Source organism: Siphateles boraxobius, unplaced genomic scaffold, assembly GCF_051911475.1.
Source record: "Siphateles boraxobius isolate OS27281-9 unplaced genomic scaffold, OSU_SipBor_1 8, whole genome shotgun sequence".
Taxonomy (NCBI): domain Eukaryota; kingdom Metazoa; phylum Chordata; class Actinopteri; order Cypriniformes; family Leuciscidae; genus Siphateles; species Siphateles boraxobius.
The window spans coordinates 2838606-2864730 of NW_027509208.1; the positions used below are offsets into that span (position 1 = coordinate 2838606).

At 44.3% G+C, this 26125-nt stretch overlaps 1 protein-coding gene across 2 annotated transcripts in view; it reads left to right on the plus strand.

Moving 5' to 3' along the window:
- Nucleotides 1-26125, plus strand: part of LOC143729109 (adhesion G protein-coupled receptor F5-like) — a 61807-nt gene that overhangs the window by 20006 nt on the left and 15676 nt on the right. For both annotated transcript variants that reach the window (XM_077220176.1, XM_077220177.1), the window contains exons 5-7: nucleotides 9784-9933; nucleotides 10501-10659; nucleotides 12288-12434. In XM_077220176.1, the coding sequence (XP_077076291.1) occupies nucleotides 9784-9933; nucleotides 10501-10659; nucleotides 12288-12434 (456 nt within the window). The remainder of the gene's footprint in view (nucleotides 1-9783; nucleotides 9934-10500; nucleotides 10660-12287; nucleotides 12435-26125) is intronic.

Here is a 26125-nt window from a genome sequence, read left to right on the forward strand (position 1 = left end):
GAGAGTTGCTTAATTGGAATTGTTTTGCTTAGGAGTAAAGGCCTTCTCTCCTATAAAAAGTATAATTCTTGATATCTGTAATTGTATTTTCACTAGTGAAAAGTCACCATAGGCTGCCATTCAAAATCAATTGTTTATATCAAGAATTGATTTCTTACTTGTTGAAATTCCAATTTCACATATCAGAAATACAATTCTTACGAGTAAATATGGAAAGCCCTTTGAGCATTTATTCGATATCCTACTAGTATGCATTTATTTCATCTTACTTGTAAGACTTTTGTTCAAACTAGTCTGACAAAATGGCGAACTAGTAGACCAAAAGTTTTAACTGGTTGGCTTTTTGACGAACTAGTGGCCATCTGGACCGTACTAGTAAAGCACAAAGGCGTACTAGTTAACTAGTGAGCAGCAAAACCTTTAACATGTTAACTAGTCAAACATAAATTCAGCTTACTAGTTAACTAGTCAAGCCAAAAATGTCCACTAGATAACTAGCTGACACGTGTTGGAACTTACTAGTTAACTAGAAAGGCTTAAAATGTTTTACTAGTTAACTAGTAAGAGCTAAAACACCCACTAGTTAACAGTGTAACAGTAACAGCCTATTCTGACCGAACTAGTTAACTAGTTGGTGTAAAAGTGCTTACTAGAAGAACTAGTGGAAGCCAAAATGCCCACTAGTTAACTAGTTGAGCAAAATGCTAATAAGGGGGAGGGAAAAGTGGAATTTGAGGCTGCCTATTGGCTCTCCAGTTCAAAATTTAAAAATCCATCCAACCAGGACTCGGGATTTTGTCATAACCCGGCCCAATTCATTTGCATGTTGCACACTAGTTAACATGTTGACCTGAGAAACTGCAACTAGTACTACTAGTGGCTTCTTGTTGCCGCTTACATGTTAACTAGTCGGGCTTAAAATGTTTTACTAGTTAACTAGTGAAGGCCAAAATGTCTACTAGCTAACTAGTTGATGCACTAGTTCGCGCTAAAATGTTCACTAGTTAATGTAACTAGTTTATGCACTTTTGTTCTTACTAGTTAACTGGTAAGGCTTAAAGTGTTTTACTAGTTAACTAATAAGAGCTAAAATGTCCACTAGTTAACTAGTGTGGTCCCAAAAGCGTAACTAGTTAACTAGTAAGGTTGATGTTGTTCAACTAGTAAGTTCAACTACTAGTTAACTAGTAGAAGGAATTTTGTCTTACTAGTTCAGTGCAAAGCCGAACTACTAGTAAGGACTTTGACCTAACTAGTTTGACATTTTCCGAACTAGCTGCCTCTGGGGGCTGCGTAAGATTTTTTGTGGAAGTTTTCATGAACTAAAAACCTGAAATTAAAAACTTTCCTTTGAAATGTAGGCCTAATCTAAAAGAAGGACTCTGGACTCTGCAAGTGACGTCACTTGCACTCTCAGACACGAGCGCTTCCTCTGCAAGTGACGTCACTTGCACTCTCAGACACGAGCGCTTCCTCTGCAAGTGACGTCACTTGCACTCTCAGACACGAGCGCTTCCTCTGCAAGTGACGTCATTTGCAATCGACGCCTGCTCTCTACGGAACGCGATCGGGGCCAACAGTCTTTAAACAAAACGCGTGAAATTTGACCGCGTCAACACGCACTGTTTGCCTGCGTTAAAGCAGCAATTTTTCTACGTGTTTCTTTTGAACGCGTAGACACATTTTGGTCGAGTTAAGGCGTCATTTGTCGTTGCGTTACATTTTATTGCGTGTAAAGACGCACAGTTTTACCATGTTAAGACGACCAATTTGAACGTGTTTCTTAACGCGCACAATCTACGTATTGAAGTGTAATATTTTAAAAAAGCAGACTTACCTTTATATGTACCTAAATATTAATCCTTTAGTTTATTGTGGCATTGCTTTACATTACTGACTACTGTGCTAGAGTAAAGTAATCAGTTTACAATGTATATCAAGTAAGTGAAGTGCTAATTATCCATATTATACAATTATTATAATGTAACCTATATAGGTTATTATTTGTTTTAAGTTATAATTTCCAAAGTTATTTTCAAGACATTTTGGACAATTTCATGCTCCCAACTTTGTGGGAACAGTTTGTAGATGAAAAACATCAAGATGATGCATTTTTTTCTTTTTATTGTAAATGTCAATTTACAGTTATTACACACAGTTAATGTGCAAAACAGACAAATACAAGGTACAAATAGACAATATACAACATACATAAAAACACACTGGCACATTATTCACTTTGCTCTAGTGTAGTTCGACAGTTTACCTTTAATTTCATGACATCAACTACATGTTCAAGAAACATTTGCATGTCATTCATTACAGTAAAGATGAAGCAAAAGAGTTCCAGAGCATCGATTCTGTGGAAACTCAGCCTTCTCTAATCTCTGTGTGTGTGTGTGTGTGTGTGTGTGTGTGTGTGTGTGTGTGTGTGTGTGTGTGTGTGTGTGTGTGTGTGTGTGTGTGTGTGTGTGTGTGTGTGTGTGTGTGTGTGTGTGTGTGTGTGTGTGTGTGTGTATATATACTTACAGAAACGTTTTTTAACGACATTGGAATTGTTCTCAATCCGCAACGAGACTATGCGCCGTCGATTGCAAGTGACGTCACTTGCAGCGGAAGCGATCGTGTCTGAGCGTGCAAGTCTGAGAGTGCTAGTCTGCAGCCAGACCCTTCTCAAGAACTGAGGGAGGATATGGGATGGGGGAGAGATAACGGTGGGCATGGGTGCGTCTGTCTGTGTGCGCGTGTGAGAGAGAGAGAAAGAAAGAGAGCCCTCCGTTTATTATTCTCACAGCAAGGCTAACTAAGTGATTCTTACCAAAACTTTGTTTTCAACTTTGTTATGGCAAGGCTAGCAGACCCAAGTGCAGGACTAAGAAAGGGAGGAGTTACATAAAAGAGGAATAGGCCTATTTATTGCTGAGTAAAGGGATCGGATATTGAGCAGGTGAAGAGCGCCGCAGAGTGAAAATAGATGCGTGCCGAACATAGACAGTAAAAGAAATGGACCCAGCGACCCCATTGATTTCAACGGAGAAGACTGAAGCCGATTATTGCACTTGAACTTACTGTCTGATGGCTGAGCGACTGCGCAGGCTCAAACTGAGCGTGACGACAGTCTGACAGTTGTACATCTTCTAGTAGCTGTAGCAAGACAAATCTGAATCTGCTAATTCCTGAAAAACGTTGTTGACATATTTTGTCCCGTTGCTTTTATGGACTCTCTATCTATGGGCTTCTCCCTTGACTTTATGCCTCTATGTCCCCCCGATTGCTTCATAGACAGTAAAAGATTGCCTGCGAGCTTCTCCTCCTGTCTATACGGTAATGTCTCTATTGTGCTATATAAAGTCGCGTGGTTATGACGCAATCGTTAGCCTGTTTTTAACAAAAACGGCTTCTACGGGGCCATAACGTAAGATACAAAGTAATGGAGCCTTTTATACATTGTCGTGTTTCTTTAGAAATAAATAATGGACAAATGAAGTCTTTGGACGCCTCAGATGTAAAGTTATTCGCTGTCAAAGTGCGGTAAAATGAATGGGAGTCAATGGAATGCCAACAGCAGGTGAAGTTCTGCTACAATGGCGACTCCCGCGAGGCTTCAGTTTCCGGCTGATGGATTACCCCCTTGGTGCCGAACCGGGTTGGTGGCTGCTGTAGGCTACAGAGCAGGGGAAACCGTAGCTGAGAGTCCAGAGTGAGAGAGTCTGATCCAAGTGAGGAGGTCCAGAGCAGAATCCGGAAAAATGTTTACCCGGGCCGGGGTCCAGGCAGAGAGCAGACGGTGTTTCCGGTAGCGGAACTAAATCTAACACGTTATTATGCAAAATTCACTTTTAACTGTTATTATAGCGACTAAATGCTCTTCTTCTAATTAAATCCTCTTATTTAAATGCGTTCATTATGTTATTGTTTGTTTGTGGTAGCCTGCAATTTAGGCCTAGGCCTAATTGTTAATTTTAAAATGTAGGAAATTTGACTGTTTTGATCTGTAATGAAATGAAGCAATTGCAAAATTATTAATAATATTAATAGAAATAATAAGTGTACAAAAAAACAATAAAACACAAAAACAATAAACCTTACATGATAAATGCAAGAAAACACGTAAGAGACACGTTTAAGATAAATATAAAATATATAAAATAAAATGGGGTAAAATAAAGTCAGACAAAATCCGGAAAGGCTCTCCTATAAAAGTATTTTTTCAGAAGGGACTTAAAAGAGTTCTCTTTCCTCTGGCCCCGACTACAAACGCTTTGACTGGGAGCCAGTGTAATGAAGCTAAAACAGGGGTAATGTGGTCGTATTTAATAAACACCATAACTTCCACACTACTGCTGTCATCACTCAGTTTAAAGTGATCCCACACAGCTGAGGAATGGAGCGTTACCTTCACACTGCTGTCAGGCGTGCAGGGAAAATTTTTATATATTTGTATGTATATATATATATATATATATATATATATATAGTTTCGCCCTATTTCACTATTAAACGTCGAAGGAAAGATTTTCTTCAGCATTATTGCTCAGAGATTGTCAACCTACCTATTAAAGAATGGCTTCATTGACACTTCAGTTCAAAAAGCGGGCATTCCAGGATTCTCAGGATGCTTAGAACACATCAGTGTTATCTGGCAACGAATTCAATCAGCTAAAAAGGAGAGGAAGGAGCTCCACGTGACATTCCTGGATTTGGCTAATGCATATGGTTCAGTGCCACATGAGCTTCTTTGGGCATCATTGATTTTTTCAGGGTACCGATGTCGATAACAAATTTAGTGAAAGCCTATTTTGGAGATTTGCAATTTAGTTTCTCAACTCCAGAATTCAGCACTACATGGCAATGCTTAGAGGTTGGAATAATGGCAGGATGCACCATTTCTCCACTGGCTTTTACCATGGCAATGGAAGTAATCATTAGGGCATCAAAATGGGTAGTAGGAGGAGAGCGCTTGGCTTCTGGGATGCGACTACCACCAATCAGAGCATACATGGATGACATGACAACCATGACTACAACGGTAGCCTGCACTAATTCGGTTATTGGGGAAGTTAACAGATAATATTGAATGGGCACGAATGCAATTTAAGCCCTCTAAATCAAGGAGCATCTCCATAATTAAAGGCAAGGTAGTAGATAAAACATTCTTCATTAATGGTGAGGCAATACCAACAGTTTCTCAGAAGCCAGTGAAGAGTCTAGGGAGATGGTACAATGGGGATCTAAAGGACACAGTTCGAGTGGGAGAAGTTAGACGACAAGCAGTGGAAGGGTTGAAGAGCATAAACAGCTGTGCTCTACCAGGCAAACTGAAACTCTGGTGCTTTGAATTTGGTCTACTGCCAAGGTTGCTGTGGCCTCTGACTGTGTATGAGGTTTCTTTGACAACAGTGGATAAGCTGGAAGCGTTAATAAGTTCATACATCAGGAAATGGTTGGGAGTTCCACGCTGCCTCAGCAGGGTGGGACTTTATAGTAAAGGAGTATTGCAGCTGCCAGTCTCTGCTTTAACCGAGGAGTTTAAGTGTGCCAAGGTCAGACTGGAAATGACTTTAGCAGAGTCACGTGACAAATGTGTAAGGGAGACAGCCCCTGTGGTAAAAACTGGTAGAAAGTGGTCAGCAAAGAAATCTGTAGTAGAGGCAAAGGCTGACCTTCAAATTGGGGATATCGTGGGACAGGTACAGCATGGAAGAGGGGGTTTTGGGCTCAGTTTAGCTCCTCCTAAATGGCACAAGGCAGGCCCAGCCCAAAGGAGGAAGCTGGTAGTCAACGATGTGCGAAAGCAGGAGGAGAGGATGAGATGTATAAAGGCCATTTCCCAGGCCAAGCAGGGAGAGTGGATGAGATGGGAGAGTGTGGAACAACGCAAAATGGGCTGGCAAGACCTTTGGTCAATGGAAGAGAGTAGGATCAGTTTCCTTATTAGGTCAACATATGATGTTCTCCCATCACCGCAGAACCTAAACCTCTGGGTAGGAGAGGATCCATCTTGTCCTTTGTGTTCATCACCTGCCACATTAAGGCACATTTTGACAGGATGTAAGGTGGCTCTTAGCCAGGGTCGGTTTACTTGGCGCCATGACCAAGTATTGCGATGTTTGGCTTTAGCATTGGAAGGCAAGCGTAGTATGACCAATAAATTGCCGCCTGTTCTAGCAAAACATTACACGCAGAAGACAATATTCCTCCGCCCAGGCGAGCAACCACCAAGAAAAGGTGCTAACACCAATTCTCGCCCAGGACAACTGGAAGCTGCTAGGGACTGGAAGATGCTGGTTGATCTTGATCAACGGCTTATTTTTCCACCTGAGATTGCCAGCACTAACCTACGGCCAGATATTGTTTTGTGGTCTGGATCAGCACGCATTGTTCAACTGATAGAGTTAACAGTGCCATGGGAGGATGCGGTAGATGAGGCATATGAGAGGAAGAAACTGCGGTATGCTCATCTGGCCACTGAAGCAGAACAGCGAGGATGGAGAGTCCAGGTTTATCCAGTGGAAGTGGGTTGTCGTGGCTTTGTGGCACACTCTACAACCCGGTTCCTCAGAGACGTCGGATTCAGTGGCCAAGAGTTGCGTCGTACAGTAAAGAACTTATCTGAAGCAGCAGAAAGGAGCAGCAACTGGCTGTGGTTGAGACGGAAAGATTCTAGCTGGCTGTGTACAGGCCGCCATGCTACGGTTTCGTAGAATTCTTGAAAACTTGAAAGGTCTGTTGGTTTATTTGTATAGGTTGTATAGTAGTTACAGTCATTAAGTTCCTGTGTATATTGCGTGAATGACGGGTGGTTGGGCAGATATTGTGTTTTGCGGTAGGTTGTATGCCATACGGAACCGTTGCCACTGAAACTGCATATTAACGCACCAGTGGGGCTCGACAGCCTTAGTCAAACGGGTTGGCGCGTATGGTTGGGTTGCGGAGAGATTGTGAGATTGTGGTTAGGTCTCAGCAGCAACTGTTGGTTTATTTGTATAGGTTGTATAGTATTTACAGTCATTACGTTCCTGTATATATTGCGTGAATGACGGGTGGTTGGGCAGATATTGTGTTTTGTGGTAGGTGGTATGCAATACGGAACCGTTGCCACTGAAACTGCATATTAACGCACCACTGGGGCTCGACAGCCTTAGTCAAACGGGTTGGCGCGTATGGTTGGGTTGCGGTGAGATTGTGGTTAGGTCTCAGCAGCAACTGTTGGTTTATTTGTATAGGTTGTATAGTATTTACAGTCATTACGTTCCTGTGTATATTGCGTGAATGACGGGTGGTTGGGCAGATATTGTGTTTTGTGGTAGGTGGTATGCCATACGGAACCGTTGCCACTGAAACTGCATATTAACGCACCAGTGGGGCTCGACAGCCTTAGTCAAACGGGTTGGCGCGTATGGTTGGGTTGCGGAGAGATTGTGAGATTGCGGTTAGGTCTCAGCAGCAAGAGGGAAGTAGAGGTCAGTAAGCTGGGCTGAGTTGAGTGGGGGACGGAGGGGGGTGACTCTGGGACACCAGAGTCACTGTCGAGCCCTCTTGAGGTGTCGTGGGCTAGTCGACAAAACACTGAGGACGGAAGGTGCCCACTTGAAGACCCTAGAGATGTTCCCTACTCCGCTCAATCCAGAGGGTTGTTATGGGGGACCGCACTGTGGTTGCAGCCGTTGTGTGTGCTGACGCGCAATACACTGTATTAACACCAGACAGAAGATTCACGTCACTAGATGGAAAGAAGCGTAAATGGATGGAGAAGCATAGGTTACTGTAAAGCTACGTCTTAGTTGGTGATTATCTTGGCGAAAGCCGAGTACAAATCAGCATGAAGTTTTAACATCTACTCTCGTGTAATGGAAATTAATATATATATATATATATATATATATATATATATATATATGAGTGTGTAAAGAGAGAGAGAGAGAATATTTACAGTAGCCTATATATACAGTATAGCCTACTCCATGGAGCTGAGAACCTGCGTTTCTGTTTTACTCACCAAAAATACAAAAGGAAAAAAACATAGAGAAACCTTGGTGTTTCATTGTTAAAAAGGCAAAAATTAAAGTAAGTCAAGCAAGATTAAAGATTCATCTGACAGTACACAGGTTTCACACTTTTTTCTGCATAGATATTAATCAATGAGCTGGCAGTTAACAAAATTAAAAGTTAACCAGGCTTTAAAGGGTTAAATTTTGGGAGGAGGGAATTCTTGCTGGACAGCCAATAGGAAGTTTTAAAATATGCCCGCTACCACCCCCTTATTAGCATTTTGTGCAACTAGTTAACTAGTCAGCATTTTTGCTTTCGGTAGTACTACTAGTAGACATTTTGAGCGTCACTTGTTAACTAGTAAAGTAAAAACCAGTTCAACTAGTTAACTAGTGGGCATTTTGGCTTTCACTAGTTAACTAGTAAGGTTTAAAATGTTTTTACTAGTTAACTAGTAAGGCCTAAAAAGCGTCAACTAGTTAACTAGTAGACATTTTAGCTCGTACTAGTTAACTAGTATGACAATATTTGCCTTACTAGTTAACTAGTAAGTTCCAACACGTGTCAACTAGTTATCTAGTGGACATTTTTGGCTTTACTAGTTAACTAGTGAGAGCCAAAATGCTCACTAGTTAACTAGTGCAGAAAATTGCCGTCCACTAGTTAACTAGTAAGCCGAATTTATGTTTGACTAGTTAACATGTTAAAGGTTTTGCTGCTCACAAGTTAACTTGTACGCCTTTGTGTTTTACTAGTTCGGTCCAGATGGCCACTAGTTCGTCAAAAAGCCAACCAGTTGAGACTTTTGGTCTACTAGTTCGCCATTTTGTCGAACTAGTTTGAACAAAAGTCTTACTAGTAAGATGAAATAAATGCGTAGTAGGATATCGAATAAATGCTCAAAGGGCTTTCCATAAGTAAAAACCTTTATTTTTGATATCAAGAATTCAATTGTCACTAGTTGAAATGTCTATTATTGATATCAACAATTGAATTGCTACTAGTAACAATGTTGATTTTTGATATCAATAATTCCATTTTCTCTAGTGACAATGTTAATTTCTGATATCATGAATGTAATTGTTACTAGTGAGAAAATTAACATTTTTACTAGAATCAATTAAATTGTTGATATCAAGAATAGACATTACTACTAGTGACAATTGAATTATTGATAACAGGAATTCCCATTTTTACTAGTAACAATGTAATTATTGATATAAAAAATTATATTTCTACTAGTAAGAAATCAATTCTCGATATCAACAATTAATTTGGAATGGCAGCCAATGGTGACGTTTCACTAGTGAAAATACAATTACAGATATCAAGAATGAAATTGTTGATGTCAAGAATGAAATTGTTGATATCAAGAATTCTATTGTTGATATCAAAAATGTAATTGTTGATATCAAAAATGTAATTGTTCATTTGTTCAATTGTTCAACAATTCATATCCTGGAAATTAATCTGTGATGACATCACTGATGGTTCATGTACATGTATCAATGCCCTTCCAAATGATGGACAATTCTGCGAAGGTGAAACACTTCCAAAGTTGTACAAAAACAATATTTTCCTATTTTTAACAGCCTCATGTACTTGGCTATTAAGAGTAATTATATTCTCGGTTTTCTGTTTTCAAAGAACACTGCATAAGTTAATTAGCATTTTATTTAACTGAAATCTGAATGGTGCATTCAGGAGTGTTGATTCATTCAGTAATGTTTTTACAATATATTACAATTGTACCGATTGTTCTGCTTAAACCTTTTCTGTTTGTTCTTGCAGCACCACTTTCTGAGTTTGAGTATGAGGCTGAAATTGATGTAAGTGTCTTTGATTTGTCGCTGGTGAACTACATACGGAATCTCGCAAGATTTATCAGCCTGCCTTTCACTCTGAACAACATACATATCACAGATATCGACATTACTACAGGTGAGAGGAGAATGTGTCATTTATGTCAGGTGAAAATAAAACATTTGATGAAGAAATATTAAACTTAATTAAATGGCTATCTTGATTAGGCTATTTGAGTTTGATCTCCACATTGTTGTCTCTTTCCATACCGCAATTTAAAATAGCCTAGCTAAATTGGGCCATCTTGCGACTCAACGTGGCTTCTGAATTCAATAAAAAATGGTTTGGGAGAACATGTTAGCTAATTCAGTATAGAGACTAATATTCTAATAATAGTGTATCAGTTAATAGTGTAGTATTGGTGTGGTTTTCCAAGTTGTAATGTAGTATTTTATTAACGGATGATTTAAGACAAAATCCAAGTTGGATAATAAAGTATGTTAATCTCAAATCAACATTACATGATCAGATATTTGTACATTTGGAAAGCACATTTCTAGTATGGAATAATATACTGTTAGCCTGTCATTATTAGTCCCCTTCAGAGTCATTTAAAGTCCTGATCAACCTGATTCATTTTTTAATAATAAGAAGTTTAACCATAATGTATAAACTGTTCTGTCATACCATTCCATTGTGTTACAGTGTGTGGGTTAAACGGAGCACAATATGAGTGCAAGTGTGAGGAGCGTCATGTTTGGCCCAATGACACCTGCAGGACCTATCATGAGTGTGATGAGGTTGTGGGAGGCACTTGTGGATGTATTCAAGCTCTCCCTTTAGAGGGTCCGCTTTGCCAGAAAGGTGATTCATTGAATTTGCATAATCACAGATTTGTGATGTTGTAGTTGTTAGAATAGTCTCATATGTTCAGGTCTTTTCTAAATACTGTGAAACATTCGACATATTAAAGGGTAACTAATCCCCTGGTCAGAGCCTGACTCCACCTACTGGCAATATTTGAAAAATGCTGGAAAAGTGGACAGAGCCCAGCGGAGATAGAGGGGACGAACCGAGGGCGGGGCTGAGTGGGGGGGCGGGGCTGAGTGTGTGTGTGGGGGGGGGGGGGGGGGTATAAAAGCATCTGGTTCCGTCAAAACTACTGTAGCGAGTCAGGAGTTGGAGTTACACAAATAAAACAAGCAGCTCTATGCACTTTTTAAGGCAAGATTCTATTCTGTGGCATTTCCTTCTGACCGTCGTCAATAGCAACGCATTATAAACACAGCGCAAATCCATCACAACGGACGCGTTCTCTCGTTTCATTCAAATACAATTTGCCGTCTTGCGTCTCTGTTTTTGATTGTATTGAAAATAAAATCAGAGTTAATTTATTGTTTACAGAGTTTGATAATATTGTTGTGATCATCTTGTCTGGACGATTGTTTTGTACGCTGTACAAAATGGATTTATAAACAGGTAAGATTTAAAACATTAATGCGAACTTTTCTTCGTGGAAGCTTCACGTTTATTTCAAGTGAGTGAGATAAAATATTTAAACTCAAAACAACATTTTGAAGTGTATTGCAGCGACTTTTTTGTGCATGTTCTGCAGACAGGGTGACCATCATCGATTAAGTTTCCCTCAGGACTTTTGTAAAAGCCAAAATATGACCACACACCTCAGATTTGGTCCTCTTAAAGGTTGTATCAGTGATTTCTGGCCCAAAAATAAATGTCTAATCTTTCCTAACGATCCGCTAGCTGCCCGCCCCATAAGCATGCAGTCCAAAAAACGTGTCTCTGTAGGTAGCCTAGGCTCTGAGATCTGCACACAAAAACAAATGGGTACAACCACCACTCAAAACCAAAATAAAGTGTTCCAACCAATCACTGACAGGAGCGGGTGTTGCTCCGATTTCGCGTCCAGCCGTGCACCAGCGCAAAACCTCACAACACCCGCCCCTGTCAGTGATTGGTTGGAACACTTTATTTTGGTTTTGAGTGGTGGTTGTACCCATTTGTTTTTGTGTGCAGATCTCAGAGCCTAGGCTACCTACAGAGACGCGGTTTTTGGACGGCATGCTTATGGGGCGGGCAGCTAGCGGATGGTTAGGAAAGATTAGACATTTATTTTTGGGCCTGAAATCACTGACACAACCTTTAAGAGGCAGACAAATCAGATGAAGGTGGGGAAGAAAAGACTTCAAATGACCGCTCTGTTGCAAAGCTACTTGCGTCACTCCAGTCTGTCTCCATTTTAGCGAGTTTGACAGCTGCTGTCAATTAATCCCTCACTGCGGGTCTCAGGCGCCTCTCCCCAATACCCCGCCCCCCCACTCAGCCCCGCCCTCATTTCGTCCCCTCTATCTCCGCTGGGGTCTGCCCACTTTTCCAGCATTTTTCAAATATTGCCAGTGGGTGGAGTCAGGCTCTGACCAGGGGTTTAGTTACCCTTTAAGCTATTTTTTTTAAATGTGTTTATTTTCCAGATATAAATGAATGTCTGTTCAGTCCATCTGTATGTGGTCCAAATTCCACCTGCACAAATGAAATAGGAAGTTACAATTGCTCGTGTTTGGATGGATTCACTGCAACAAACTCAGATCATCCCATCACCTTCAATAACACATGTAGAGGTATATTCTATAATAATATATTTGTATAACCTTTAGAGTTTTGCTCATGCCTGTTATTATAAATGTAGGCACAAAACACACAGTCCTAAGCATAAATTGTTTTGTTTTTATAGGCTACATTGACCGTCACATTGTTTTACCAACACGATTGAAAATCTGTTACATCCACTGATCTATATAATGACTGGATAGCTCATGACGGTCTAAACTGCCATCAGGCAGTGAAGCCACCGGAAGTGTTCGAGCGGCCATCTTACGATTCCCTACCAGCAGAGGGCTCCAACGCCCGTTATACAGAGATTGGTAGGCCCGACGGCACTTTAAAGATGAACCAACCGCTGAGCAGCATACAAGTGTAAAACGACGTTTACAAAAGGACGTCGAAAAACTGCCACAGGTTGTAATTCAGGCCCTATAAGTATTTATTTATATGCACAATTGTCGCTATGCCCGTGTTGTTTTCTCCGAGGCAAGAGTAAGTTAACGGTAATGCAAAGTCAACAGTAGCCTATAAGAAACATCAGAGCAGCAATAATCACAATTAGTGTCCAATAGCGACACCATTTAATAGTCCGTTTATCGTTACATTAACCAATAAAATTTGTATTATGCATTTCCTGAACATGTACTTGCTAAGCAAACACTTTATATGAACAAACTACTAATCTATAAAACACAATCGGTCTTCCGACCTCATTGAAGGCGGTGGGAGAGTGCGCGCGGCCGGGGCTCTCTTTCTCTGCTCGTTCTTATGCGCCCTGTCCACTGATCTAAATAATCGTTGTTACGACGACTTTGTTCCCTCGTTTTAATAAATCGTGGACACGTTGCACTAATTCCCTCCCTCGTTTTGATTTAACGATTGACAACGTGGCCACAATATAGTAAAACGAGGGAACAAATTAGTATAACGTGCTGAGGTATTATTAATTTGTGGCCACTAAACAATATTCACCAATTCACAGAAATATAGGTCTTTAGCATTCACTATATAATTAATAGTATCAAACAGTTTTTCTTACCTGTGAAGATAGCTCTTCAGTGAAGGCCGACTAGCGTTCTCATACAGCTTTTTATTACTTTTGCAAAGAAATTGCCGTTTTTTAATAAGCTGGAAAAAATTCAGACTTTAAACAAATACCCATTTAAATGCTTAGGATGTTTGCGTTGTGAGAATGTACAGGGATACTTTAGATTTAAAAACTGTCTCTCGTTAGGCAATGTTTTTTCAGTCAAATCATAAAATTTCCTATTGATTCAATAGAACGCGTGAGCTCACTAGGGAATACCAATATGGCGGCGCGGTGGCTTTACTGTTTATGACGTCATGAGCTATCCAGTCATTCTATATAGATCAGTGGTTACATCTGTTCCTTCTAGAGTAGGTTTAATGTAACAAATCGGAATCAAGCATGTATAAAAGATGTAGGCTAACAGGTTACTAATTTAAAGGACAAGTTTGGTATTTTACACTTAAAGCCCTGTTTTAAGATCGTTTCTGATGAAATAGAACGGTTAAGATTGAAATTTGGACAAATGCTGCTGTCCCGAGAATTTTCGGTTTCTGTATTAGCAACCCCCCCCCCCCCACCTCGACAATGGTTTCATAGGGGCACTGGAAGAATCATTCATAAAACGCACTAAACGTACTCTGTTACTAATGTAACCTCGGTTCCCTCTAGAGAGGGAATGAGTATTGCGTAATATCTTACACTATGGGGAAAACCTCTTTTTCACGAAATATTGAAGCCAAAAATTATCCTTAATTTTGAATTAATGTCAAAATCGTTGCGGCAGCATGCAGACATAGGCAAGGCGGCTTGCGTGCCTATTGGGTGACCTGCGGCTGAGGAACCGAGCGTAACCCGGAGTCAGTGGTGGTCCAGCGCCAGTGGCAAGGGGACTACGTCCTCCGTGGGTTGCATACGCAACCAGGACGTTCCCTTTCAGTCGATAACATCGGACGTAGTCGACAACGACTGAATGGGGATAACATTTGAAAGCGCCACTAAAGCTGCCACCTTCCAGTGCCTAGACAAAAGCCTCCTGATGCCCCCGCAATTAAGGCGGGGAAGGACAGGGCTTAGGCCAGGGAAGTCACTGCTGTTCCTACAGGACCACTGGGAAAGCGTTCCCGTACATTGAAAGGAAGGGACGCTGCGGAAGCACATTCTTCCTGAAGGGAGGTAAATGTGGAAAATACACATATGAACTGGGCGGATGACTGGGCAGTATAACATATAGAATAACACTGGGGTGGCTCCAGCCTAAGACGGGGGGAGACTCACCGGACAGTGACGGCAGAGAGACTCTGCCGAGGGAAGACACGGGCTCGCCGTAGGGAGCCGTATCGTGGAAGAATACACATATGGGGTTTGCCGTAGGGACCACAACATATGGACCCAGCCTAACACAGGTTCCACACTGCTTATAAGTGGTAGGCCTAACACCAGACGTTCCGCACATCCGACGTCGGAGGGGTGTGGAGGAACTCAACAGGGTTCAATTTTAAGGGAACTCAACTGGAGTAGAAAGGCGCACGTATCCAGTCCATAGGAGGGGAATGGCACAGCAAGCCGACACTTGAATCGGGCTCACGGTGAAACTGGCTTCATAAAAAGGGAGCCCACGGGAAGCAGCAGTTCAACTAGGTGTCGTCCAGCCCCCAACTCTAGAATCTGTTTAGCAAAGCATATCGTCAACGCCCAGGCGGAGCACTTTACACTCATCATAGAGGAGCTCAACACCTAAGTGGACATTTTGCATCTCGGAATTTTTACCGAAATGAAATCAAGCACTAAGTGGCCAACTTTGCTTGGAAACAGCCTTCCCTCTCTGCTGTATTCCTAACAGATATTTGTAGAGCTGGTCTGAGGTCTATGGCTTGCGTTCTGTACACGTCTAACCGCTATAAGCGAACGGACAGAGAAAGCCAGGGCTGGATCTGCCGCCTCCGGGGTAGCGCTTTAAGGCTCACCATCTGCTCCTATTATGGGAGAGGTAGGAACCTTGGGCACAATCCGAGCCGGGGTCTCAGTTTGTGAGAGTTAGCCGGCCCGAACTCCAGGCACAATATGTTGACCGAAAGCGAGCAAGTCCCTAGCCTCTAGTAGAGACCACGCGAGCAGGAGAACTGATATAACAGAATTTTTAACTCACTGCCTGCAGTGGCTCAGGGGCGGTCTCTGCAGTGCAGTTGCACCAGAGACAAGGCCCAAGAGGATAAAGAGGGACGCAAGGATTTACATTACCTTGCTCCTCAGGAACCTGACGATCAGGACATGCTTCTCCATACTTCTGCATCACGATGAGCGTAGTTTAAACACTGAGGCAACATCATTTTGAGGGTGAAGGAAAACAGCCAACTCCAACCCATCTTGCAGGAAAGAGAGCACTGAAATGATCGAAAGCTTTCAGGATCTCCTCTGGAGAGAAGACGCACTCAACGACTAGGTTCCACTTCTAAAGGCGTAAGCAAGCTACCCATTTCTAGGGGGTGCTCGCAGAAGTGATGGTAACTATCACATGACCCTGTGATAGCCACCTGAACCTCCGCGTTCAGACCTAAGACCGCCCGGAATCTCCAGGGGTATAATGCAGGTGCCACCGTCCCTGAAAAAGTGTTCAAGGGAAGTCAAGAAGGGTGTCGATGGGAACCAGGTCTGGTTGCGCCAATAAGGGGCAATTATGAAGACCTGCTCCCTCCTGACTTGGCACCGTAGGTGCAAACGACGGGCGCAAAAAGACAGGAGCACTGCTCAACACAACGTGAAGATCACTGAGCTTCAGGAGCATTTCTGCTCAGCACTTGAGTGTGATAAGTTCACTGAGCTTCAGGAGCATTTCTGCCAGGGGATGGAGTCTCCACTTGCCCTGGCTATAACTGTCATGAGGCTCGTTGGCGGCACGATTGAGTAGAGCGGGAAGAGTGGACAAAGCGTCCTCAGAAGCTTCTGACTCCGAGGAGGTGACGGGTGAGTTGTGACATGCAAGGGAAGCTTGCGCAACGGTCGCAATGTGTAACAACTCGAGGCACGAATGCCCGTGTAGTCGAGGGTCGCCCAGGCCCCCGTTAAAACACGCCCTTTGTACATGGCGCCTCAGTTGAAGAGGGTTTGGCAGCAGACCGGGATGACTATAGTCACACAGGATGAGCTGCTCTGCCACGGTCACCTCGGGACCCGATCGTGAAGCTAGCGCAGAAGCGGTCATCATATGGAGGAAGCCAATGGCTGCATCTACCATATGCCCCAGGAGCCTCTGAAAGTTCTTTCAGTGGGACCCTTTCTCACTTCAACACCAGCTGAACACACTCTCATTGGAGAGACGTGTTGGACCGAGTCCATCTCCAAAACTGAAAAAGAGATACTCAACCCGTGGGCGAGATTACTCTCTCCGAGTTGACCTGAAGACCCAACAGGCTCTGGAGCACTCAGACGCAACAAACAGGATGGCCTGCGGCGCGGAAGGTAGAGATCTGAAGCACATGTCTTTCAGGTCGGAGCTGCAGACCAATCTTGGGCCAAGATGGTCACGACCCACCACCTAGTAGCATGAAGAACGAGTTTACAACTGGCCTTCATACCGGCTGGAGGAGTGGCTATATCAAATCCTTCGCCAGCAGGATAAGATAAGCACGCATAAGTCAGGAGCCCTGCTCAACACTAGATGTGATGAATATCACTGGATTTTCAGGAGCACGTCTGCTCAACACCTAATGTGATCACTGACTTGAGCGGGATAGCCGAGCCTGAGGTGGGGCAGCAAAGTAGAGAGAGTGGTGTTAGTGTGCTGTGCAACAGTTCCCTGTCTCCACTAGCGGCAGGGTGCACGTGAGAAGGCGGATGACCGGGTCCTCGAACGCACCAAGCTGCCTGCTGGTGACCAAGGGGGAGCTGAAGGGTGTAAGGCTATACAGGGTCACATCCGCCAGACTGGCCCTCTTGGGACCCAGGAACAGGTGAATTTGCTCTCTCTCTGAAGTGTGGGTACCGCTTGCTCAGCTTTTTCCTTTTTTTTTTAGGGAGCCAGCGGCGGAACAGACACACACACAAACAAAGACTCCACCCGGCCCTCACCCGGGGGGAGGGAGTGATCGTGCCACTCCAAGAGCATCTCATCCATCCCTGGGCGGCCCGCTCCGGAATGCTTTCGCTGTCGCTTGCCACCTGGCTTGGCAGCGCCTGGAGCGGGCTGGGCATCTGCGGCCGGCTCCATGCTGAGGAGCTCCATCCATTCCTGCGGCCGGCTCCATGCTCCATCCATTCCTGTTGAGCATACTGGTCCCTCTGTAATGGACTGATAAGCTGTTTCAATGGGGGTTCCCCCTGAGGATAAGATGTCGATAGCAGCATCGGAGGGTGAGCTGGCCTCTGGAAATGATGATTTGGCTGTGTTATATCCCTCTGGGAGTGTAACGTTGCCCAAGCCAGATCCAGAAATGTCAGCTATGCTGAAACGGGCCGCAGAGGCTGCCGGGCTCGAGTGGAACCTCCACCGTGTCCCGTTCAGTCTCGGTTGGAATCTGGAGTTTGGTATCTTGGGGCGGGCCGCGCTGGTTCTCAGCTCGCCGCCCCAGTGCCTTTCTTTCTCAAAATGCATGGAGAGCTTATCAGGTGGTGAACAGCATCTTTCTCTGCCAGAAACTGCCTGAATAGCTTTTCCCCCTCACTACCCTTGATGGAGGAACGGTGAAGGGTTGCGAGGTGTCCCTCCATTGGAGCGGTCTGTCGACACAGGTGCACCTGTGTCCGGCGGCCGCTGCCTTTTGGGGGGATCCTCGTCTCCCCCCTAAGGCCTGTGAGTTTTCGTCCGTTCCGACGGGCAGAGCTTACAAAGCCTGTGGGCAAGCCGCTTCCTCTTGCATGCCATGGCGTTGCTTCAGGTCTATCAGGACAGGGCACCCATGGCATGCACGAGGGTAATCCATAGGTGAGCACCGCACTGCAACCGACCTCGCCCTCCGGGGCACGAGTGTCGTAGCGTGCGTGATCTGTCTGGCGATGTCAGACAGCGGGTACCCGTTGATGGCCCATGCACGCAGGGACGATAACTCCGGGCGAGGATGCCAGATCGATGACCTTGGCCTGAGAGAGGAGGTCTTTCCTCATCGGTATTGGGCCACGGGGCAGTGCTGATCAGCTGCATCAGGACTGGGAACCAAGCCTGATTCGTCCAGAGCGGAGCCACAAGCAGCACTGAGCATCCGTTTTCCCTGATTCGTTCCAACAACTGAGGTAGGAGCGAGACGGGGGGAAAAGCATAAAGAGGGCAGCGGTGCCAGACGTGGGCCAGCGCATCCCTGCTTTTGGAGAAAAGCTTCGGACAGTGAGCGTTTTCCTGGGACACGAACAGGTCCACCTGCGCTCTGACGAATGTCTCCCAGAGCAGTCTGATCGTCAGTGGGTGCACCGACCATTCTCCTGCTGGAACATTGTTTCTGGACAGTCTGTCTGGTCCCAGATTCAGGTGACCAGGCACATGTGCTGCTTTCAACGAAAGCAGGTTTTGCTGAGCCCTGACCAGGAGGCGTTCCGTCAGCCTGTAAAGGTTTCGGGACCTGACGCCACCCTGGTGATTTATATAGACCACCACTGACATGTTGTCCGATTGGACCAGGACGTGGTGACCTTTTATTCAGGCACAAAAACGCCTCAGTGCGTTGTCGACTGTCATCATTTTCAGACAGTTTATGTGTAGAAGCTTTTCCCGTTCTGACCAATGGCCAAAGAACGGTCTGCCCTCGAGCAGCGCTCCCCATCCCGAGGTGGAGGCGTCCGTGGACACCACCTTTACACTCGAGGAAGTCCCCAGACTCACGCCTGACTGATACCAGTCGATCACCTTCCAAGGTTCCAGAGCTGGGACAAATTTCAGATCGACCTTGAGGCGAAACAGACGGAGGCCCATGCCCGAGGTGGAACTCGTGCTTTCAGCCATGACTGCAGTGGGCGCATGCGAAGCAGACCCAGCTGGAGTACCGAAGATGCTGAGGTCACAAGGCCCAGCATTTTCTGAAACCTTTTGAGCGGGACTATAGTGCCGCAGCGGAAGGATTTCGCTGCGCTGAACGCTCAGTCCGCGCTCCGCCGAAAGGCGCGCTGTCATAGACAGCGAGTCCAGTACTGTGCCCAGAAAAGAAATTTTCTGACTGGGAGACAGCAAACTTTTCACCCAATTGACTGTTAGACCCAGGTTCTCGAGATGCTCGAGTAATATGGTCCTGTGTTCTATGAGCTCTGAGCATGATCGAGCTAGAATCAGCCAATCGTCCAAGTAGTTCAAAACTCACATGCCCCGAAGTCTCAGGGGTGCGAGAGTCGCATCCATGCACATCGTAAATGTACGGGGTGCCAGGGACAGGCCGAACGGACAGGCAAACTTGCGCGAGGATTTTCCTGGTTGTAAGCATTCTGAACTGGCGCTTCACAAGCACTCTGTTCAGTTGCTGCAGATCTACAATGGGTCTGAGACCCCGGTCTTTTTTCTGTACCAGAAAATATCTGCTGTATACACCCCCTTCACTCTGAGCCTGAGATAAAGGTTCTATGGCCCCTTTGCTCAGTAGTTTCGCTATTTCGGCTCGAAGTAGATGAGCTACCTCATTCTTTACCGTAGCTTCGACTTGCACTGTGTAACGGCGGGGACGTCGAGCGAACTGCAGCGAATAGCCTCTTTTTATAGTGTTCAGCACACATTCTGACACCCCAGGAAGCTTTGCCCACGCATTTGCATGAATAGCTAGAGGTAGAATGAAAACTGGGCTCTGGCCGCAACGTAGTGGCGACCGGAGAACTCTGGTGTGCTGTAAAGTGAACACTGTGCTTGCAGCATCTGAGGCGGGGAGCAGTCTGGCCGCGCTCGATTTCTCTATGGCAGTTTGCGAAGAGGAAATGAGCGGGGTGAAAACCGTGGGTTTTAACATGTCTGTGAGTGAATGTGGGCGCGTGACAGCGGGCACATTTATTACACTCAAAACACCATCTGCCTGAGCTGACTGAATGTGTGTTGGTTTCGTTTTTACAGAAACCGCGGGACATGCATAGTGTAGTGTTTGTGGGCACATTCACTACATGTAATGCACAATCGACATGAGTCGCTGGCCGCGCACGATTTCTCTAAGGCAGTTTGCGGAGAGAGAGCGAGCGGGACAAAACCCCGTGGGTTTCAACATGTCTGTGAGATAATGTGGGCGCGGGACAGCGGGCACATTTACTGCACTGAAAACACCGTCGGCCTGAGCTGACTGAATGTGTGTGTTGGTTTCGTTTTCACGGAAAAACGTAGGACATGCATTATATAGTGTTTGTGGGCACTGAGATGTGGGCACATACACTACATGTAATGCACAATCGACATGAGTTGCTGGCCGTGCTCAATATCTCTATGGCAGTTTGCGTAGAGAGAGCGAGCGGGACAAAACCCTGTGGGGTTCAACGTGTCTGTGAGAGAACGTGGGCGCAGGACAGCGGGCACATTTACTGCACAGAAAAACACCGTCAGCCTGAGCTGGACGAATGTGTGTTGGTTTCGTTTTTACAGAAACCGTTGGACATGCATTGTGTAGCGTTTGTGGGCACTGAGTTGTGGGCACATTCACTACATGTAATGCACAATTGACACCATCGGGCGTGGCCTGAATACAAAAAATACACTTCATGTGATTTATCTGAGTCGCCGTGAAAACAGCTTTTGTGTGCAGGCAAGCGGGCCATGGTACCGGCTTGTTTACTGCAGAATACACTGGAACAGTTGCATTTTCTGGAACTGAACAAGCGAAAAATTTTCGGTGCCTTTTATTTATTTTTTTACACTCATAACACCATCGGCCATGGCCGGTATACCAGAAATTACATTCTTCCTGTGATTTATCTGGGTCGCCGTAAAACGGCTTTTGTGTGCAGGCAAGCAGACCGTGGTACCGGCTTGTTTACTGCAGAATACACTGGAACAGTCGCATTTTCTGGAACTAAACGAGCAAACATTTACGGTGCGAGTCTGGCCGCGGCGAGACTTAAACACCGATGCTTACCTAGAAGGGCTAGGAAGACTTTGAAGCCTCGGGCTTTATCTCAGTCTTCGGCCGGGGTCCACACGGATGGGGGAGGCATCCGGCAGAGCGAGAGCGCGCGAGAGCGGGCTACGCGGGCGTCTTCCACTCAAGGCCGAGGCTCGCCACGGCCTGTGAGAGCAGATGTATCAGCTCGGATTCGAAGCTGGCCCGTTTCCCTGACGACTCTCGGGCAGAGAGGGGAGGTCCACAGAGCTCACCCAATCCTCACTGTCCGACGCCAGGATAGAGCAGCTGTCCTCCTCCACAGAAGCAGCTATCTCGTCATCACCAATGGCAGAAGCGGCGGCGGACGGCGGTCGCTGTCCGTCGGTGAGCGACTCGAGTGAAGCTGGCGGGCGAACCGGTGACCTTTCGCAGGCTGGAAAAGGCTCGGCGACATGTTGAGTACGGCGCTTTATATGGCGTGGCACTATAGCGGGTGGAATGCAATGATGGCAGCCGTCGTCAGCGAGCACGAGAGCTGCATGATCCTCACCTAGGCAGGAAACGCAGATGACATGGCGGTCCCCATCGCTGAGTGCGGCTCGGCACGAGCCACAGGAATGAGGCATCTTTAAAAAGATGCTTGCTCTTTTAGATAAGAGAGAGAGAGAGAGTGTGAGTCGCGGCAGCGAACACACACTCTCAGCAGAGGTAAAAGGATATAGACGCCGGAAAGCGTAGCAGGTACTGATTCGAAGGCTCGTCCCGGAGAAGGCTTATTCTCAACGGCGTGGCTTCTCACTCTGGATCCAGCGATGCGTGAGCTTCGCTGAAGAGATGAAAATCAGTTTGTATCAGCCTGTCAAGCTATATTTATAGGTCAAGGCCACGCCTATTTCGGCGGGACGTGACATAGTGGCGCGAAGCACCCCTATTGGATATGGCGTAACGCATTGCCTCTCTCGATAGGCTGCTGCTGTTGCCGCAGGTCAGCCAATAGACACGCAAGCCGCCTTGCCTATGTCTGCATGCTGCCGCAACCCGTTTTACATTAATTCAAAATTAAGGATAATTTTTGGCTTCAATATCTCGTGGAAAAGAGGTTTTCCCCATAGCATAAGATATTACGCAGTACGAGAGAAACTTTCGTAAGAGAACTTTAGTTTAACAAAGACATGAAACTCACGGAGTGGTCTGGGGTGTTCACTGATATGCTCACACAAAAATCGCTGCAAAAGATACTTTCCAACAGGTTTTATCATAGTTTTTGTCCAACTCCATTGATTTGTATTGGATGTTCTGTGAAGTACATTATTACTCCGCCACTGGAGACAGAAATGGGGTTGTTTGTATTCTTTCTGTAGTTACCATTCGTTGTAAAACTGTGGACCTATTTTTCAAAAGCCTCACAACCGGACATTCTTCCGTTGAGAGCTTGAATAATAGACACTCCAGCCCAGTTGGTGGCGATAATGCACCTTTGCCAATGTTTGGATAGCATAGTCTACGATACCGCGACCATAGATATTATATAGAGACTAGATGCCCTATTGGCCGCTGGGCACTGAGAAATACAGCCGCCATCTTAAACTGGACATACTCCTAGTTTCGTCGCATAGCAGCAGTTAAGATGCCGAGCACTTTGCAGCATTCCTGCTCAAATCGGCGGACCATCGCAAATAGGGCTTGGGAGATTACTTTTCGCAAGTAAAATTTAACGTTACCGTACTACAGGTTGTATTTTGTGAATAGAATATTACCAGAGAGTTAAGAAGGAGCAAGGATCTTTGATATTACTGTACTGAAATCGTGGGTATTATCAGTGTTGGGCAGTCACTACTTGTAGCTTTACTAGTAATTTAGTATTTTGGTGGTAGCTTCACTATTTTGTGTGTGTACTTGTGTTGGGACTCGGGAGGCGGGCTGGGAAGAGATGGATGCTGAAGAACGCGGTAGTACAGTGTGTGTGTGTGTGTGTGTGTGTGTGTGTGTGTGTGCGTGCGTGCGTGCGTGCGTGCGTGCGTGCGTGCGTGCGTGTGTGTGTGTGACAGAGAGAGACAAATATAAAAAGCTTCAAGTAGACTCTAATATAATATAATCATATATTGTTTATTCAACTTATTAAAATATCTGACTTTACTGCCACTATCTCTTTCTGCTTCTCTATCATATTTATAGTGTGTGATTTGCAAAATGCATAACGTTTTCATAGCCTACATCACATATAGGGTTGACCAGACGTCCCCGGTTTCAGGGAACAGTCCCCGTTTTTGGTTACCTGTCCCTGGCTAAATACAGAAAAAAACTACCTCTGTCCCCGTTTTGTTTTTGAAGACACAACATTAGGTTTTTCAGTCAGATTGATAGTCAAAATGTCCCTGTTTTTCCCCCCTTTTTGGGGATTATGGCCACTTTATATCATATATCAGAATATTCTATTACTGTTAAGCCCAATATGAATATTAAAATACGCCAAACCATCCCAGCAGGCACAGTACGTCAATGTGACGTCAGGAAGACGTTGGACTCCAACTAATCCAACGTCAGTCAGACGTCATATTTTGGTTGAAAATGAAAGTCAGGTTGACATCTAAACCCAACGTTTGTTTGGCGTCAAGCTCCAACGTCAGACAGATGTTGAATTTTGGCTGGAATAAGCACCGCAAAAAAATGTGACATGCATGGCAGCACATTGAATCTGTGAAGATTTCAGCAGAAGAGGAGTAAACAACTCAAACAGCATTACCAGCTTCACTTAATACTAACCAGACTGACTTTATTTCACTTCCGGTTTAATGAAATCAATAGTGGTATTTTAAAGTCACCATGATGGTGGTTAGCGTTTGCTTTAGTCAGACTCTTGACCCTTTACTCTTTATTATAAAATATTCTCTGGCTGCTATAATTGTGTGTTTATAAAGCACATTTTTTGTGGCAAAAAAAACTAGAGAAAATGAGGTCAGGTGATGTTGGCAGTTTATTGATGATGAAGTCATCATCATGTAAGTGCCTGAGTCCCTGATCTTATTCAGAGTCTAATGTTTTGATTATATTGGACTTGTGTTTTTAATGTTGTTTTATAACAGAAGCCATTTCATTTTACAGCAAGAGAGCAATGTTGTTTATCAAATAATATAAAGGATTTTTAAAACATTTAGTGCATTAAACTTTTTCTTCTACATTATTACTTAGACATCAAGAATTAGCGTATGACTCTCAACAATGGTGACAATCAATGAAATGCTTTATGCTGCAGTGCATGCTGGGTACCACCAATCAAAACTCACCCATATGTCCCAGCATGCATTGTGGCATTAATAAATTATGCAGCTGGATTTTTTGTAGCTCATGAGTTGATCTGATTATCAGGATATTTTGTTTGATTGTCACCATTGTTGAGATTCATATGCTGTTTCTTGATGTCTGTGTGTGTCTAAGTAATGCCATAGATGAAAGGTTTTTGTGCACTAAATAGTATTTACAAAAAAACAAGTATATTATGTGATAACACTGCTAGATATGCTGTAGAATCAAATGACTTCTATATGAATAAAACCACATTAAAACCAGAAGTATTAGTCAAATAATCAAAACATTAAACACTGAATAAGATCAGGGATTCAGGCAATTACATGATGATATCATCAATAAACAGCCAACATCTCCTGATCGCATGGCTTTTTTAGCTACAAGTGTGCTTTATAAACACACAATTATAGCAGCCAGAGAAAATTTTATAGTACAGAGTCACGGATCAAGAGCACAACTAAAGCAAATGCTAACCTCCATCATGGTGACTTTAAAATACAAAATATGATTTCATTAAAATGGAAATGAAATAAAGTAAATCTGGTTAGTTTTAAGTGAAGCTGGTAATAAGTGTACGGCCATGCATTTCACCTTTTTGTTTGGTTTATTCCAACCAAAATTCAACGACTGCACAACGTTGGAGCTTGACGTCAAACAAACATTGGATTTAGACGTCAACCCGACTTTCATTTTCAACCAAAATCCAACGTCTGACCGACGTCGTAGTCTATATCCCGTGCCTGCTGGGATGAGTCCTGTATCATAGCTATCTATGACCTTTGCAGAAAAAACCCAGCGTGAAAATCAGTTCGGTATTCAGTTCGGTATGATTAATTAAATGCGCTGACAGCTCATTGCACCTGCTGAACAGATCACACTGAGTGGAGCGAGTGACTGGTTTAAGATGGCAGCCCCACGGCTCGTCCACGCCAGTAGGCAGTAGCGGTCGATAGGGCGTCTATCTATATGATGTCTATGACCGCGACTGCATAACTACAGAAAGTATACAAACAACCCCATTTCCGTCTCCAATGGCGGAGTTATAACGTACTTCACAGAACATCCAATACAAGTCAATGGAGTTGGACAAAAACTATGATAAAACCTGTTGGAAAGCATTGTAAGGAACTCAGCTTTTTGGAAATATTAATAATCAATAATATCTTGTTATTATTAATTATAAATATTTGGGTCAGTTAATTGGATTAACTTGATGTGGCTGAATTAATATTACAATCAATTAATCAGTTCTTCCAACGAACTCTTTTGATTATTAATTTATTCTAAGAAAAGGGTATCTTCCATGGCCACCGAAGAATAATTATTTCTTCGCCTGTACTTGTACTTTGAGCCAGTAGCAAAAACCGTGATCGTAAAGTGACTTGTA